The sequence below is a fragment of the Lissotriton helveticus genome, chromosome 10 (genome assembly GCF_964261635.1).
Source record: "Lissotriton helveticus chromosome 10, aLisHel1.1, whole genome shotgun sequence".
NCBI classification, from domain to species: Eukaryota; Metazoa; Chordata; class Amphibia; order Caudata; family Salamandridae; genus Lissotriton; species Lissotriton helveticus.
In genome coordinates this window covers 968251648-968267342 of record NC_136071.1, presented here as the reverse complement: position 1 = coordinate 968267342, position 15695 = coordinate 968251648, and the positions used below count along the sequence as shown (strand labels likewise).

The 15695-nt window shown below is 43.8% G+C and overlaps 1 protein-coding gene across 2 annotated transcripts in view; it reads left to right on the top strand.

Moving 5' to 3' along the window:
- The window catches only part of LOC144784686 (ATP-dependent translocase ABCB1-like), a 1804387-nt gene that overhangs the window by 1283693 nt on the left and 504999 nt on the right, over positions 1 to 15695 (top strand). For both annotated transcript variants that reach the window (XM_078663637.1, XM_078663636.1), the window contains 2 exons: positions 3223 to 3306; positions 3395 to 3598. In XM_078663637.1, the coding sequence (XP_078519763.1) occupies positions 3223 to 3306; positions 3395 to 3598 (288 nt within the window). The remainder of the gene's footprint in view (positions 1 to 3222; positions 3307 to 3394; positions 3599 to 15695) is intronic.

The window sequence follows — 15695 nt, the reverse complement described above, 5'->3', positions numbered from 1 at the left end:
CGTCTCTGCTCCTGTCATCCCTGTGTTTGGTCGTTGTCCGCCAGGCCCAGGGTGTCCATCCAGCTATCCTCGTCCGATGAGTTATGAAAAAAATGCGTCCTGTCTCCGTGCTGTACTCGGAGCCTGGCAGGGAAGAGCAAGCTTATTTAATATTCTGGCTCCGCATCCGTCTTTTTACCCTTGGAAAATCGTTCCGGAGATCTTGCACTCTCCTCGTGTAGTCGGGGAAAATATGGATGTCGTGATTGTCAAATCTAGGCGGGTCCATTTTGCGGATGTGCTGCAGGATTCTGTCCCGGTCCCTAAAATTGAATAGTCGAGCTATTATGGCCCTAGGCAAGGATCTTATGCGTCGGCCCCAGAGTCCTGTGGGCCCTTTCCACTGCAAACATTTTGGAGAGACGTAGGGTCGGGAAAACCTTGCCAATCCAATCCTCGATGAATAGGTCCGCCGCTGGCCCTTCTGCCTGTTCCGGAAATCCCAGAAAGCAAAGATTATTCCTTCTGGACCGTCCTTCCGCATCCTCTGCCCGATCCTCCAAGCAGGCCGTATGGCCCTGGAGAGCCATGACCGTCTCTCTCAGCTGACGGACCTCGGATTGCAATGCGCTCAGGTCTTCCTCCGTGGTGGTAACCCTGTCCGCCACCTTCCTGAGGTCCAGGCGCAAATGGTTGATATCCATAGCCATCCCTTCCATTTTTGTTTCCAGCACCACTCTGGAGTCACGTATCGCCGCTAAAATATTGTCTTTGTCCCGGGCTGCTGTATCCCGGTGGGACTCCATTTCCCGGTCCATTCTGAAGCGTTCCACCGACGTTGGGCGTGGGACCATGTACAGCACAATTGTATTCATCTGGGCTCCCCGTAGAGGCTGGTCCCTCCCCATAGTTGGCATGGCTGCCCAAGGGTGCTTCGCAGAGGCCCTCTGTTATCTGGCGCAACCGCGGTCGAGACCACCTCGTGCCTCGCACCCAAGCCTCTGTGTTAGTTACGCAGCTTCCGACAGTTCAGGCCGCTAGCTGTTGATGGAGTCTGGGCCTACTCTTGTGCCACCCCTAGGACCTGTCCGACCAATCTGCACCACCACACACTTACTGCCCCGGGACCCATCCGCTAGGCCACCCTCGGCTCGGGTATCTGTGCAGTTCCCACGCCGCTGTCAGGATATTTTGGCCGAAGTGGATGCTGTCCTCCACACAGCGGCCCCCCTAGGACCTCACCTCCAGGCCTCAGAGTCCCATCCACGGGGCAACAATGCGCCGGCACGTCACCGCTCCACCCCCGTCGCGGAATCAGGGCTCCCCACAGCACACACTGTCACTGCAGGGGGAGGGGGTTCCTCCGGGCCGCCCATCACGCCCCTCTAGCGTCAGTCCAGCACACAGGCATTCGCGCTGCCTCCAGGCCGTGGTATCCGGGACCCTAGCGAGTCTTGCCGCATCAGCCCTGCCTGGGCAAAGACCTCCAGTCACCAGGGGCATGTCTCCAAGGGCCCGTCCACAGAGGCCCAGGCAGGCCCACCAGCAGACCCCCTCTCCTTCCAAGCTCCACCGGGCCCCGTGTTCTTCCGGGTGTGGGGGGGGTCAGTCCCCAGACAGTCCAGCCCCCACGGGCACCAAATCGCCGTCGGGCTGCCTCGTTGCCCCCAGGTAGTTTCAGCCGGGGTGCGAATAGGCCGCACCTCCCCGGCCTCACATAGACTCCGACGCCGGAGCCCCGCTGCGGTCAGCCAGCCGGCCGCTCACCTTTGCCGCCAATTGCCCGCACTCTCCGGCCGAGGTCCGCACCTCGTACCCCCTTCCAGTGCGGGAACACCACCAACCTCCGGGGCCCTCACAGTCGCGCTGGCGCGCCTCACCGACACCGCACCCCGGCGGCCGCCGTCTTCCACTTTCAGGCTCCGGCGGGACTGCCGCGAGTCTCGAGGAATTCTGCAGCTGCGGGCCAAGGTAGGGGCTCAACTCTGACACCACGGAGGTCCGGTGGGGCCCCCCCCAGCTCAGGATCAGATTTAGAGGCACCACTGCACCAGGATTATGAAGGATTACGTTCCGTTGGGGCAGGAGCTGAACAAATTCACGTCTAGCCCGCCATCTTGTTAAACCATGCCCCCCCCAAGACAACAACTCTTATGTAGGATGCATCACATCTAAATCCCAACCAAGTTCAGTAACTGATGAATAGCAGATCACGTTGCAGCCTCTTCAGTTGCATAAAGTGATGTCTGATTCTCCAGTATAATGCAATGTCTGGTTAGGCCTATATTTGCATCACACAGCCCCAGCCCCTGGTCTACATAACTCTAAATATAAGTGTAAGTGCGGCCGTTGCAGATAAGAGTGATGGGGTAGTGGGGCCGGGTGGGGGATTTTGAGAGATGGCCACAAGGGAAAATTACTTATTTATTTAATTTCCCATCATGGTCGTCTCTCAAAATCCGCCCATCCCAACTGGCCCAACTGCTCTTACTTGCAGTGGCTGAGGCTGAGTCAGTGATATATCTGTACATGTGTAAGCATACCCTCTGCCACTTGAGTAATAGGTACTAACCTTATGTGGTTCATTGAACTAAGGACAAAAAAATGTAACCATTTGTGAAAATGCATTTAACAAACAGGTGAAATCACGTACAGCACATAAAAAGGCATATTCAAATTTTAGAGTTACAATACATAAGCTACTTGGTGCAGTAATGGTACAGTCTAAAATGGTGCTCCTTCCTCAGAGCAAAGAGGTACTATGGCGTACTAAATAGAAAATGCAATCATACATAAAGGTTCTGATTCACAAAGGTAACTGACACTTTTGAGTAAGTTCATACTTTTCTATATTCACAAACTGAACTTATGTAGTAACTCACACTTTTGAGGTAACATACTCGTTTGTAGGAAGTCCAGAACTACACATTGCCAACCACTGGTACTGTAACCCCCTTCCATAGAAAATAATGGCAGTAGTGACTTACTACAAAAGTGTAAGTTCCTACAAGAGTGCAGTTTGTGAGCACAGAAAAATAGTAAACTTACTCAAAAGTGTAAATTACTACAAAAGTACAGTTTGTGAATAGCACTTTATAATACGTTCTGTAATAGTACTGTAATAACGCCCAATGTGTGGAAACAAAATCCCTCCACTAGCTTTGAGCAATAATGGCTTAGCGGAAGTACTCTTATTGCCTATAAAAACTATCCTTTCAAATTATTCCTTTTTTCTTTTTTCAGGAAATCGGATGGTTTGATGATTATAGGAATGCAGTAGGAGTTTGGATCACACGTCTTTCTACAGATGCATCTCAAGTTAAAGGGGTATGCCTAATAAAAAATCTTGGCTGCTTACAAAAATCAAATGCAACTCATATGTAAATGATTAAATATTCTACCTTCCCTTTTTCAGGCTATTGGCGGCCGTTTGTTTATACTTACTTCGACCTTCTGCAACTTGCTCGCAGCACTTATAATTTCCTTTCTTAACGGATGGCAACTAACTCTACTTATTCTTGCCTTTATACCAATCATGGTTGGCGCATTTACCATTAAAACAAAATCGCTGGCTGGCCATGCTGCGAATGACCAAGCTGCCCTAGAAGAAGCTGGAAAGGTATGTTTCGTTGGTATAATTTTATGTTTGCTCTGCTTCAAATAATATGCGTTTTAGTCCAGTTTCAGTCTGGGCTTGACAGAAAATAATCTTAGGTGACTGCAGTGAAAAATATAAATTGCATTTTACAATTAAATATTTCAATCAGTATTGATAATCCGGCCAATTGCAGGTATTTAAGAGTCTTGGCTGCATTTTAAATGTTGTTTGTAAATATGTATTACCATGGACATTAAAATGTGTATGAACTGCTAATTATTAACAATAACAACATCATTATCTTTTTACTATTTTCTATCATTCGTCCAAAAAAGGTAATTTATGACTTTAAAAGATTGGACCCCTTTCTCAAAACATTAAATTTGTTTTTATAAAAAAGTTCAAGTGTAACATCAAGGACACATAACCCTATTAACAATTAAAAATAAGCAATATTTGTTACAATTTGCAAGTGTTCTGGCATATTTAAACATATTGGCTCTGCTTTTTCAAAATGCATTTAATACATTAAAATATATGCCTATTCATATTTTGTGGAAAAGTTGAAAAAATATGCTTAATAAACATAAAGGCCTTGAAATCAAAAATAATACATACAACTGTCCCCTAAATTATATTAGTAATTACATGAAATATTTGCTTTTAACATTCCAGTATGTAGGATTAGCTGGTTTCTGTTGATGACTTATCATGGTTCAATATCACATGTCATATTATGTAGTTCCTGGTTTACAATAACCAATGGAACAATAAATATATCAATGAGAGCCCCATATCATACTTACCTTCGATTATAATTACACAATGATAGCTGGTAACTTCCCTCGGTGTAATGTTCATTTACCTATGCTGTTGTTTAATAATCTCTCTGGTAGATGTGCTATAGTATCCAGAAAATCCTGAAAATATAAGAACTGCACATGGTTACCCTAATTTTAACATGTTAAATCTGTTTGATAGGGAACTTGAGTATTCAATAATATCTTATCATTTAGCATATTTAATTCATTGGTTTATAAAGAACTCCCTTTACCAATCTGTGACACTATACCTTTGCTGCCTACATGCCGTAACTACTGACTCATGGCCATCCATCAAAATGCCAAGGTCAGTGGAAGTAACATACTGTGTCCTAATGACATCACACAGTTGACTACATGATTCACCCCGGCCGTTCTTTTTTCTTGTTTGGATGTATCTAACAATTTTACAGCAAATAGTTTTTTAATAAAATTACATTAATTATTGCTGGGTCAAATTATCTAAAGTGACATTGCATACTTAAAATAAAATTAAAATGTGTTCTCGTTAGAAGCAAATTTACCTCATTGTTATACATACCTTGACAACTGATTATTGCGTATATGTAATACCAGTATTCCGGTTTTCCATATTTTTTTCATCATCTGTCTCGATTTATCAATATTGGTGCTACAGAGTGATTTCGAATGTGTCATGATTAAAGAACGAGCAATCAACATTGATATAAAAGAAAAATAAATACAGTTTTTGTAAAAAATTGATTGGTTGAAACACATTAATAAAGCTATTTTAAGTTGAGTTTGAATGTTACTGTTTAGTTTGGTAATAATTTCGGCAAAGATATACTGCGAATATTGATTTAATGCAGCAACCAACCGGAACATATGCAACTAATCTTCCCTATCTTTCTACCTAGGACAGTTATCAGAAATAGACAGGAATATCATATTTAATCTATGAGGATGAGATATCCAGTCATTAAAAAATACCATATGTTTTAAATTTGCCCCTTGAAACCTGAGACACAAAACCACCAATATGCTTTCCGTTCACATGGTTCTAAATAGACTCCTGTACATAAAATGTATATTTCTATCATCTCACCCCCACTTTCCTATTTCCCAGGCATGGTTCTTTGTACCAACACATAAGTGCCACCTTTTGCACATTAGGGAAGAAAAGGTTAGTATTAAAACTCACCAACTAAGCTAAATTAGTGCCCAAAATATTGAAGAAGCCATGGCAAAGCGGTTGGTGTGAAAACCTGTACCATCATATCTTAGAAAACTCCATATTACACAATGCTTTGAAATTGTTAAAAGTGCTATTAGGAAAAAAGTCACCAATTTTAATTATTGCCTGTATTGCCCATGTTTGTATCTCTCCAGACCTCCAAGGAGAGATAAAAGGTAATAATTGTATACGATCATGAAGGGGTATCTGTGCCTGTGAATGTGGAAGAGAGATAACATATAACATGGGCTCCCTTCTACTATGAAGTGAATGGAGAATGTTATACTTGATTGCCTAGGCACTTTTGGAATCAGAATTCTAAATATGAAATTTTGAATGTTTAAATTATAAGCATCATACTGATAATATATTTTCAATGCTATAAGATACCACTTAAAAGTGTGTGCCGTGGATCTAAAGCAGGCAAATAATAGAAACAAAAGTCCTGGCAACTGTAGATCCACTTCTGCATGAGGTAGCTTTAAAATGCTTAGTAGAGTATGTAACTACTTACCTCCCCAGAAAAAAATGAAAAAAGACCATGAAATGTTCCTAAAAATCTACTGACAATGAACACGGAATAGTTAAATAATAAAATAAAAATATAGGAAGAATCGCTAAGGGCTACCCTGCAAAATGACCTCTTGGTCATATTACCAATGGCTTAAAATCATCATGGTAAAGGTCTGTTATGTGTTCTGAAAAGAATACTCCTAGCTATCTCTTATGTCATTTTTGATAATTTGGCAATAGAGGACATTCTGTAGTAGGATTAAACGACACAGTATAATTTTATCCTCAAGCCTCCTAAGTTAGAAGATTAGTTAATACTGTCTAAGGCATTCCAAAAGTTATTTGGGCCTGATTTAAAAAATAAATAGGGATTATCTGTTACTACTGCTATTTGTGTCTGCCCTCAGTGCTCAATCTGAGCCAGTTGTTTCTTGTCCTTGGCTCCGGCGCTTAATTGTAAACACCGGTATATGTCAGTCAGTTGCCACATGGTGGCAATGTTTGTGTAATTTCGAGATAAGCAGAACAATTGTTTTGTTAATTCAATATGCATTAAAAACAACTACCACCTCCCACCCAAACCTTTCTGATAGCTTTGGGAGCCTAGAACAGTCTGAATTTGTAGCAGTGTGTTTCAGTTTGCTGTGCTTTCATTTGGCCTTTTCAGTGACCCTAGGGTATTCAGGAGGGTGCAGGTGGTGGTTACAGCACATCATCGGAGGTTGAGTGTTCCAGTTTTCCTTTACCTCAACTACTGGCTGTTAAAGATGGGCTCACCACAGAAAGTTGTAGATCACCTCCACATGTTGAAAGCCTCTGACATCATTAGGGTTCTTTGTCTATATGCCAAAATCACACCTGACTCTTTCCCTTTCATTGGATTCAACCTGGATACTGTGCAGTTTCGGTCTTTCCCTCCACCACAACAACTTCAGGACATACTCGATAAGGGTGGTAGCGCCGCTTTTATACTTTTGGATCTCACTGCGGCATTTGACATAGTCAACTATGATGTGTTGGTTGACCGCCCCGCTTTGCTGGGAATCAGGCATAAGGCGCTCCTCCTGCTTTACTCCTTCTTTTCTAATAGATGTCAAATGGTGGCTCACGATGCCTTTGTGTCCCCGGCTTTTTCCCTTCCATGTGCCCCACTGTTTTTAACCTTTATGTTACTCCACTGGCCAAGTTAATAAGAAGCTACGGTTTCACTCTGGTGTCCTGCGCAGATGACATGCAGATTATAGTGTCAATCAATAGCTCGTCTACTAAAACTGCATCTCGGTTCCATGACTGCATGGGCCATGTAGGAAATTGGATGCAGGATAATTGCCTAAAACTTAATTAATCAAAAATGGAAGTCATGCTCTTTGGCAACTCTCCCCTGCTCTGGTCAGATAGCTGGTAGCCTTCTCATATGTTCCCCCTTCAGACAGCAGTAAACAAAGTAAAAATCTGGGGGTCCTCTTCAGGGGCGGTGTGTCCATTGGGGCGTTGGGGTGTAGCTCCTCGCCTGCAGCTGCTCCCTCAGCATCTCTGAACTTAAGTTCAGAGACACCGAAGGAGAACTGACAATCATGTCAGTCAGCATGACGTCGGACCGCCCACCCCCTTCAGAGTCTGAAGGGGGTGGGCGGTCAGGCATCATGTTGACTGACATGATTGTCAGACCAGGGGCAGGCAGCAGCACAAGGGCGTATAAATGGGGACGGAGGGCGAAATTTTGCGCCGTGCCCACTCATGCGCACTAGTGTCTGCTCTGCTGGCGCATGCCCCTTAGGAGAGTGAGGGTTGAGCAAAGGCTCAAACTTTGCTCTCCTAATGGGCAGGCGGGCGAGTAGTAACCGTGCCCGCAGCCAATCTTGGCTGAGAGGGGTTTTCCACTTGCCAGAAGTGATGCGGCTCTTCCTGTAGGCGCCAGAATGGACCCGAGGCGGCGCGGACCTTGTCAGGTAAGATTTTTTACTTTATTTTAAAACTATCCCCCCACCCCGGCCCTCACCCCGCGTGACCCCCCCCTCCACCCTCCTTCCCCGCCACACCCCACCCCCGCTGCACCCCACCCCCCACGGGCCGTGACTAATAAACTAGCAGTAAATCGTAAAACGCTTTCCTGTAAGTACGGGTCGGCTCCGTACGCCAATCTTCAAAAGTCATACTGAGCTCCAGGTGGCTCTACTCCAATAGGATGGGGCGACATCTGAGGTGCAGGGCACAGGGGGTACTTTGGGCCAGCCCACGGCCAGTGTCCACACAGATGGTGTTAGCCTCTCCACGCGTGGAGGAGTAGGGGGTTTCAATGACCTGGCTACGCATTTATTTGCATAGGTTGCATGTTATGTTGTTTTACACACTACTGTATTCACCATTTTCACCATGGTCGTGCAATGATTGCAAGGGTCACCCTTCACTAACCCAGGGTGTGCTGCTCTAGTGGTGGTCTGTGCTCATTTTAGGGAATTTATGTCGTCACGGTGAAGACAGCTCACTTCGTGCCTCGAGGTTCTCTTGTCCTTCCTGCTGGGGAGCACTGCTTATATGCTATTGTATATTACGTTGCCGTACACTTTTTTATGCTCGTGTTATTGTACGCTATTGCTATTGTATGTGATAGCACTGCCTGTAATTAAAGGCATTGCATGTGATACAGTGAGATGTCACCATTTGTGTTATTGTGTTACACTATTGATCACTATTTCATTATTTTTCACGCTAAAGGTATTGCAATGAATGTGTGTTATGCTGTTATGTTATTGTATGTTCCTGTACGTGTATAGAGTTTTACGTTAGATTGCTGTACCTTACATCACTGTATGTTATTGTATATGATGCCAAATTCTATTGAAAGGCGCTCGGTGCCATGCTGTGTAAAGCCACTAAATATGTATTTTATTGTATGTTAAGAGTGCCTTTGTAGGTTGTGTTAGTGTTAGGTACTGTTGTGAGGCGTAAAGAAAAACTTAGCCCATGTTGTATAGTGTTTGGTACACAAATGTCTGCTTTCCAAGCACTACCAGCTGCAGCCGATTAATCTTGGACACGAGGAATGAGGGTAATTGCCCAAGATCAACCATACTTGAGATAAGCTGGAACCCCGGTGCTTGTAAAATGATGACACATGCAAGCACAGTGGGACGCGGCCTTTGAGCAGTGTACAGGCCGCCCCCAGTTTCACTCTGCCAGACACTCTGCCCGCCTGTGAGGCCCTGTTTCAGGAGCGCCACATGCACCCTCCTGCGAGGCGGCCACCTGGCCAGTATCTCTCCCAGGGGGTGTCTCGCTCCAGGACCCATTTACTGCTGCTCCCACAAGCTCTGGCCTCTAAGGAGTTAAAGTGCGGCCTGAAGGGGCGGGGCTTGCAGAGACTAAAGTCCCTGTCTAATCTCTGGGTCACACTGCCCTTGTAGGCAACTTAACTGACATGTGACTGTCTGTTTCAAACCAGGCCACTCTCAGAAAGATATGACGAGCCCTGCCCCAGGCCTGCTGGCGTTTTATTGGAACTGCCTGTATCTAGGCTGACTATGCCACAGGCCTGGCTTCTGGCCTATCAGTGAAAGTGGTCGAAGGACCAACCCTGCCCCAGCCCTACCGTTTTTTCATAGACAGCAGTCAGATATGTGATTTACTTTTGACCAGCCCTTCCAGTCGTTGAGAGCCACAGACCTGACATGTGGCAGACTCAGCCCCAGCCCTTTCAGCCTTTGAGAGCCACACAGACCTGACATGTAACAGACTCTACCTCAGCCCTTCCAGCCTTTGAGAGCCTCAGCCGCATACCTGATGTGACAGACCGTACCCCAGGCCTTTCAGCCTTTGAGAACCACATACCTGATGTGACAGACTCTACCCCAGCTCTTCCAGCCTTTGAGAACCACAGACCTGATGTGACAGACTCTCCCCCAGCCCTTCCAGCCTTTGAGAGCTGCACAGAGGCCGGTCTGGATGTGTAATGATCGCTTTGCTCATAAGGAGCATGTTAAAGTAAATGGCCTCTCCAGCTCATGGGCATCACGGCCGGGGCTGAACGCTGTGCTGTTACCATGTTTTATGTAATTTTCAGCGATGTTGCGCAATGATGACAGACGCTACGTATTAATATTGTCTTTTAAGTATGATGCTCTTCTGGTACAGTCCACACTGAGCCCCTTCGGTATCTGGAGTGGACCACCCTTCTTATAGGTGATCCCTGCTGTGGTGTGCTGCAATGAACGGGAGATCCCCTGATATCAGCACGCACGAGGGATGCCAGCATAATGCACTGCCATCATGCACTGGGGACTGAAGCCACTACCCCATCATAGAGCACTGTTGTGAAGTACTGCAGCGCTCAGTACACCATCAAGCACTGTGAAGGACGCCATACTGCCATAAAGTAATGTACTGCAGTGCTTATTGTTTTATTAATTCCGTGTGCATGCATAATATATTCACACTGTGAGATAGGGTAACAGATCTTGTTTTAAAAATGTACATTATATAATTACAGTATAGTATTACAAAGAAAATGTTAAATGGTTACAATAGGCAGGCCTCAGTAGGTGACGTGCTACCGACCGAGATTTCCGATTTGTCAAGACAAGGGTTACCATTGTGTATTGTATGTTGTGTTAAAGGGTTGCTCGAAGCCTCCTTTTGTTCTGAAGCCCCTGGTCTTGTTGTCCTAGCTAGTAGTAGGAGTCCAATAGATGGTTGAAATTAGTTGGGTGAGAACAGTTGCATTGTCACTCCACTTTTCTAAAGTTGTCAGAATGTCTGAGATGGTTCAAAATGTGGTAACAAAATGTGGCTTTTAATTTGGCACTTAAGGCTTTGAAATAAAAAATGGACAGTTACATTGTAAATGTGTCCTATTAAAGATCACATGATATGTAATATAATAGTGTGTTCCCTTTTACAGTGTATCTTTTAGAGACAGAGCATATAAGTTCAGGAAAAGTGTTTTTAAAGATTCACATGTCTAAACAGAATACTGAAATTTATGGAGTTGACTTCTCATCTGTGTTTCTTTCCCCGGTCTTCAAATGCTTATGGTGGGTCTTTTTGTGTTTCTCTATTACTGTTCAGTTTAGTTATTTTTGTATTAAGTGTATTGTGTTTTTATGGTACTCAAGCAACCAGCTGGTAGCTTCAAAGAATTTGTTAAGGGACGAGGGTCAGGAATTACCATTCAACAAGGTGAGATCTGCAAGTAGGGTTGGGTGTCCAGCCTATCAGTGTCTAAGATGTGCTAGATGAGGAAGCTGTAGATAAGCCTGTGAGGGCAGTTTAGGCCCAGCGCTAATTGCTTTATTAACCTTCCTCCTTCCTCAAATTTGCTTAAAAATGCACCATTTGTCCACTCTTTTTTTTCACAATTTTCTTGGGGGAGAACCCCAAAAACCCCATGTAGGTTGTGCGATTTCGCTCGCTCGCCGCGGTACAGTACGACAATAACGTTACGCCTCACCACTTTCAAATGTCACCAGCCACCACTGGTCATCTTTGACTCTAAACTGTCATTTGATACTCAGATTAATCATACTACCTCTGCATGTTTTTTTAATTCTGAAAACTCTGAAAAAAGTACTCCTGTTCAACCCTTTTGAGTTAAGGAAAACAATGGTCACTCGTTAAATGCATCTAGGCTGGTTGACTGTAATGCCTTATTTACTAGTGCAACCAAGCGTAGCATACACAAACTACAGATGGCCCAAAATGCTGCAGCAAGAGTCCTGTTTGGCCTTTCCTGCTGCGCCTTAGTCTATAGTGCTCTCACAAAGTTACACTCTTTGCCGATTGGCAAACGTATTCAATTCAAAGCGTTGTGTATAGCTTTGAAAGCCAAACATGGCCTTGGCCCAAAGCAGCTCTCACAGCACTTTTATTCCTACATTGTAGCCAGACAACTCAGATCGGAAGATAGTGGTAATATGATCATTCCCAAGGCACACAAAGTAAAATGGGGAGGAAAAAGCGTTGACTATATCACCACCAAACTTTGAAACTCCCTTCCTGTTTCCCTAAAAAAAGAATCTAACTTGCTTAAATTCAGGCCCTAAAAACCTGGCTATTTTAGTGCACGCCTTCCACAGTATCTCTGCCTGTATGCTTGTTTTCAGCACCTAGGCACCTTCGGGTATATGTAGCGCTATATAAATCCTTAATTTAATTTAACTTCATTGCAGTTAAGGCCGTGATTCTGTATGTTTCAGCCTCAGTCCTGATTCTTGGCGAGATGGGCTCTCAGAATTTTGGGTCTCTTGGCATCCTGCTTGTCGACTATGCTAGATGGCATATGTAGGCTTTGCAGTTGAGCCAGATCTCTCAGTGGGCCCCGGACTATGGGAACCTGTTTGATTCTATCCAGGTTTTGGCAGAGAATGTAAACGACCTGCAGTGGTGGCACAGTCACAATTGAACCCTCAGCAGATCCCTATCCCTGCCCTACCCAGAGCTGACAGTGTTGAAGTATGTGCCACTTCTGTAATGGGGAGTCAAACTCGGAGAGGTGGAGATCCAAGTACTCAAGTCTCCACTGGAGTTGGAGACCATTCGTCTGGTGCTGAAAGCCTTCCTACTGTCCATCAAAGGTAGGATGATTTAGGTTCTCACAGACAACACCACCACCATGTGATACTGCAAGTAGAGCAATGTGGGGTCCTGGGTCCTGTGCCAGGGTACACTTTGTTTATGGAAACTGGTGAAGCACTAAGGCATTGCTGAATTTCTGAAAGAAAATGGGTCTGCTTTAAAATGTCCTTTTAAAAAGGTTATGTGGGAGTTGGCAGTTGTCCCTTTGATCACATCCTACTTCCTAAAATGTTTTCTACAGCTCACACATATGGAGGGGTTCAAAGGGGAACCTTACCCTCCTGCGAATAAGTGTTCGCCACAACTTGAGAGTCAGTAACTTTTTTATGGTTTTAAATGCGAATCAAGGACAACCATTGATATGTCTGGAACCAATTTGGTATTAGGGCACCCAAAATTTAATTGATATCCAGTCGCTACCCCAGTTTCTAAGTTGATAACATTTTACAGACTCCTAAAAGGAGATTGGTGCATGGCCCAACATTTTCTTGGTCAATACAATCTCTAAATTGAAGTGTTTTTTATCACAAAAAAGCTTCATACATTAGGTACTATATAAGTTCATGATATGTAATTATTCACATGAAAAATCTCTAGTGGCATATGCCATGGCATATCGTCTATGAAGTATTCCTTGTCCCACTTAAATAATTTTGCTATATAACAATGTTTAGTTGTTTGCAAACTTTATTAAAAAACAATGCTCTCAACCAATGTTTTTGAATGCATCATGAAAGAGTAAAGTACTGCCTATGCCTTGTCAGAGTTCCCAACTGAGATCCTACTGTTTTCATACCGCAAATGTTATGATCCAATCTTAATGCCAAAATGTCAGTTTCAGTTCACAAAATCTGGCTCCATTCAATGAATGCAGACAACACTGAGACCCCTTTAGTCATATATACATGAAGATCAGATGTGGTCTTAAAGCATGCATTGTAAAGTAAATAATCTGAATCTTATCTGAGAATGATAGGATGCTTTAACCGTGAAGTCATCCTTCCATACATCCATGCAGTCATAAATTGCATATGTTCATAAATCCATTGATTAATTTTTTAATTTACCCACGTACTCATCCACAAAACCCACATTAAAACTCCGGAGTCATTATTGGGTTGCTTACAGTTATAAGTCCAATTGATTTGTTTTTAAGTGTATTAGAATTCTTATAGTAGTATACGTGTGCTAGGATGTTTTGTATTGTGTAGAATTATTCTCATATAATTATTGTGTACAGTTATTCTCATTTAGGTGTAACGCCATTTTGTCAAGTCATTGAAGTAATATTAGGTAGATTTAGAACAGAATGATGTAACTGGAATGATGGAACAAGGATCTTGTGATCAGCTGTTGAACGTTTTTGAAGTGATTGCTACTGCCCCCATTGCTGGGGAATTTATTCTACAATAAAGCTTCTATAAAACTTAATTTGTATACATGGAGTTACTACAGTTGGTGCTGAATTGTTTCCTATGCTGGCTACTGAAAACTTACATATTCAGAGTTGTTGTGCTTTCTGGGCTTTTATAAATCTCTCTTCTACTGGTGTTTTTTGAGTGCCGACTACGTTTAGATAACATAAACCAAGGGATTGGTGTTCAGACTGATTTCAGACACCCCCAAACAATATGCTAGCTTTCAGACCAGCTAGCTAACAGTGCCACCATAATCCCCCTAACCTTACCAAGGACCGAATCATTTCTGGTAACTATCTAACATTACAACTCTTGATCCTTCAGGGATTGTGGAAATAGTGCAGTACCATTCGCGCAGCAAATCGTGCTCACTTTGTCACAGAGTGATACACAGAATAAATGATGGGGGTGTTTTAATAAGCATTTATTGAACCAGCGTTATTCTAGTATAAAACATGTTCGGAAACAATCATGAGACAGAAAAAGATATATACGATTACAAGCACTGATAGAGTACATACAAGGTATAATTCCACCATGGTGCTAAAACAGTAAGTACTTGCAGGCATATCAATACATGGCAGTAATCAAGCATACCCCTATGAGACAATCCCTATCTGAGTGCACCTAAGTGTACTTCACATGTATGTAGGTGTAAAGCCTAGAATCCCCTAGGACAGAGCAGAAAATGAAAAGAAAACAATGTCTATTTCCAATTTGGCTTGTTTTGAAAAAAGGCTGAATTGTTCCCAGCACACGGAGAGCAAAATGTTTATGTGTAGAGTGTGGGAGACGCTTGCATTCGCAGACAACTGTCTTGAATCAGATCAATGGAGCAAAGGTGATCATCTTCAGTTCCTGCAGCAGCCACTGATGAAACACTTGGTACCTGTGTGCTTGCTGAAGGGCCGGTGTCTGGTCGACAGGAGCTGGAGTATTCCATGGAGGCTCTAAGAATGCTGCCATTGACATGGAAATACGGTGAGGACACTGAAATAAATTGACCTTTAAAGGGTCCAGTAGTACATCAACATCTGGTGACACAACCAATGGAAGTATTAGACGTAGGTCCGACACAAATTCATATCAGCAGAATAAGCAGTGGAGCACAGGCAAGATACAGTCAACCCAGAATGATCTGAACAATCGGACCCAATGCTCGCCTATCTCCTGAAGCTGAGGTTCACCCAGATCGAGTACCATGAGTTAACGGCAGCGTCACACAAGGAGTTCTTTTTCCATCTCTGGTGGAACTGGGCTGTCCATTGCATAGCAGGATAATTAAATCCAGGATACCCACTACAAGTAGAAGGACTAGTGGAAGCCCTCCAAAAACGCTTCACAATAAGGAGTGTATGAAGGCAGGAATAACTCCCAAGATTGTCTGAAAGTTGCTCAATAGTCTGGAACCTCTGCACTTAAATAGGTGTATGAGCCCACTTGTATCAGACATGTTAAAGATATGATGTATCATTTCTCTGAAAAGGAGTGGGAAGTTCATTAGGACTAGCGCCTGTATCTCAGCCGAAGACCTTGCAACCCGGAGAGGAAAAGTCTCTGGAGCTTAGGTTAAGGCCACATCCTTCTGTAACAGCATGGCT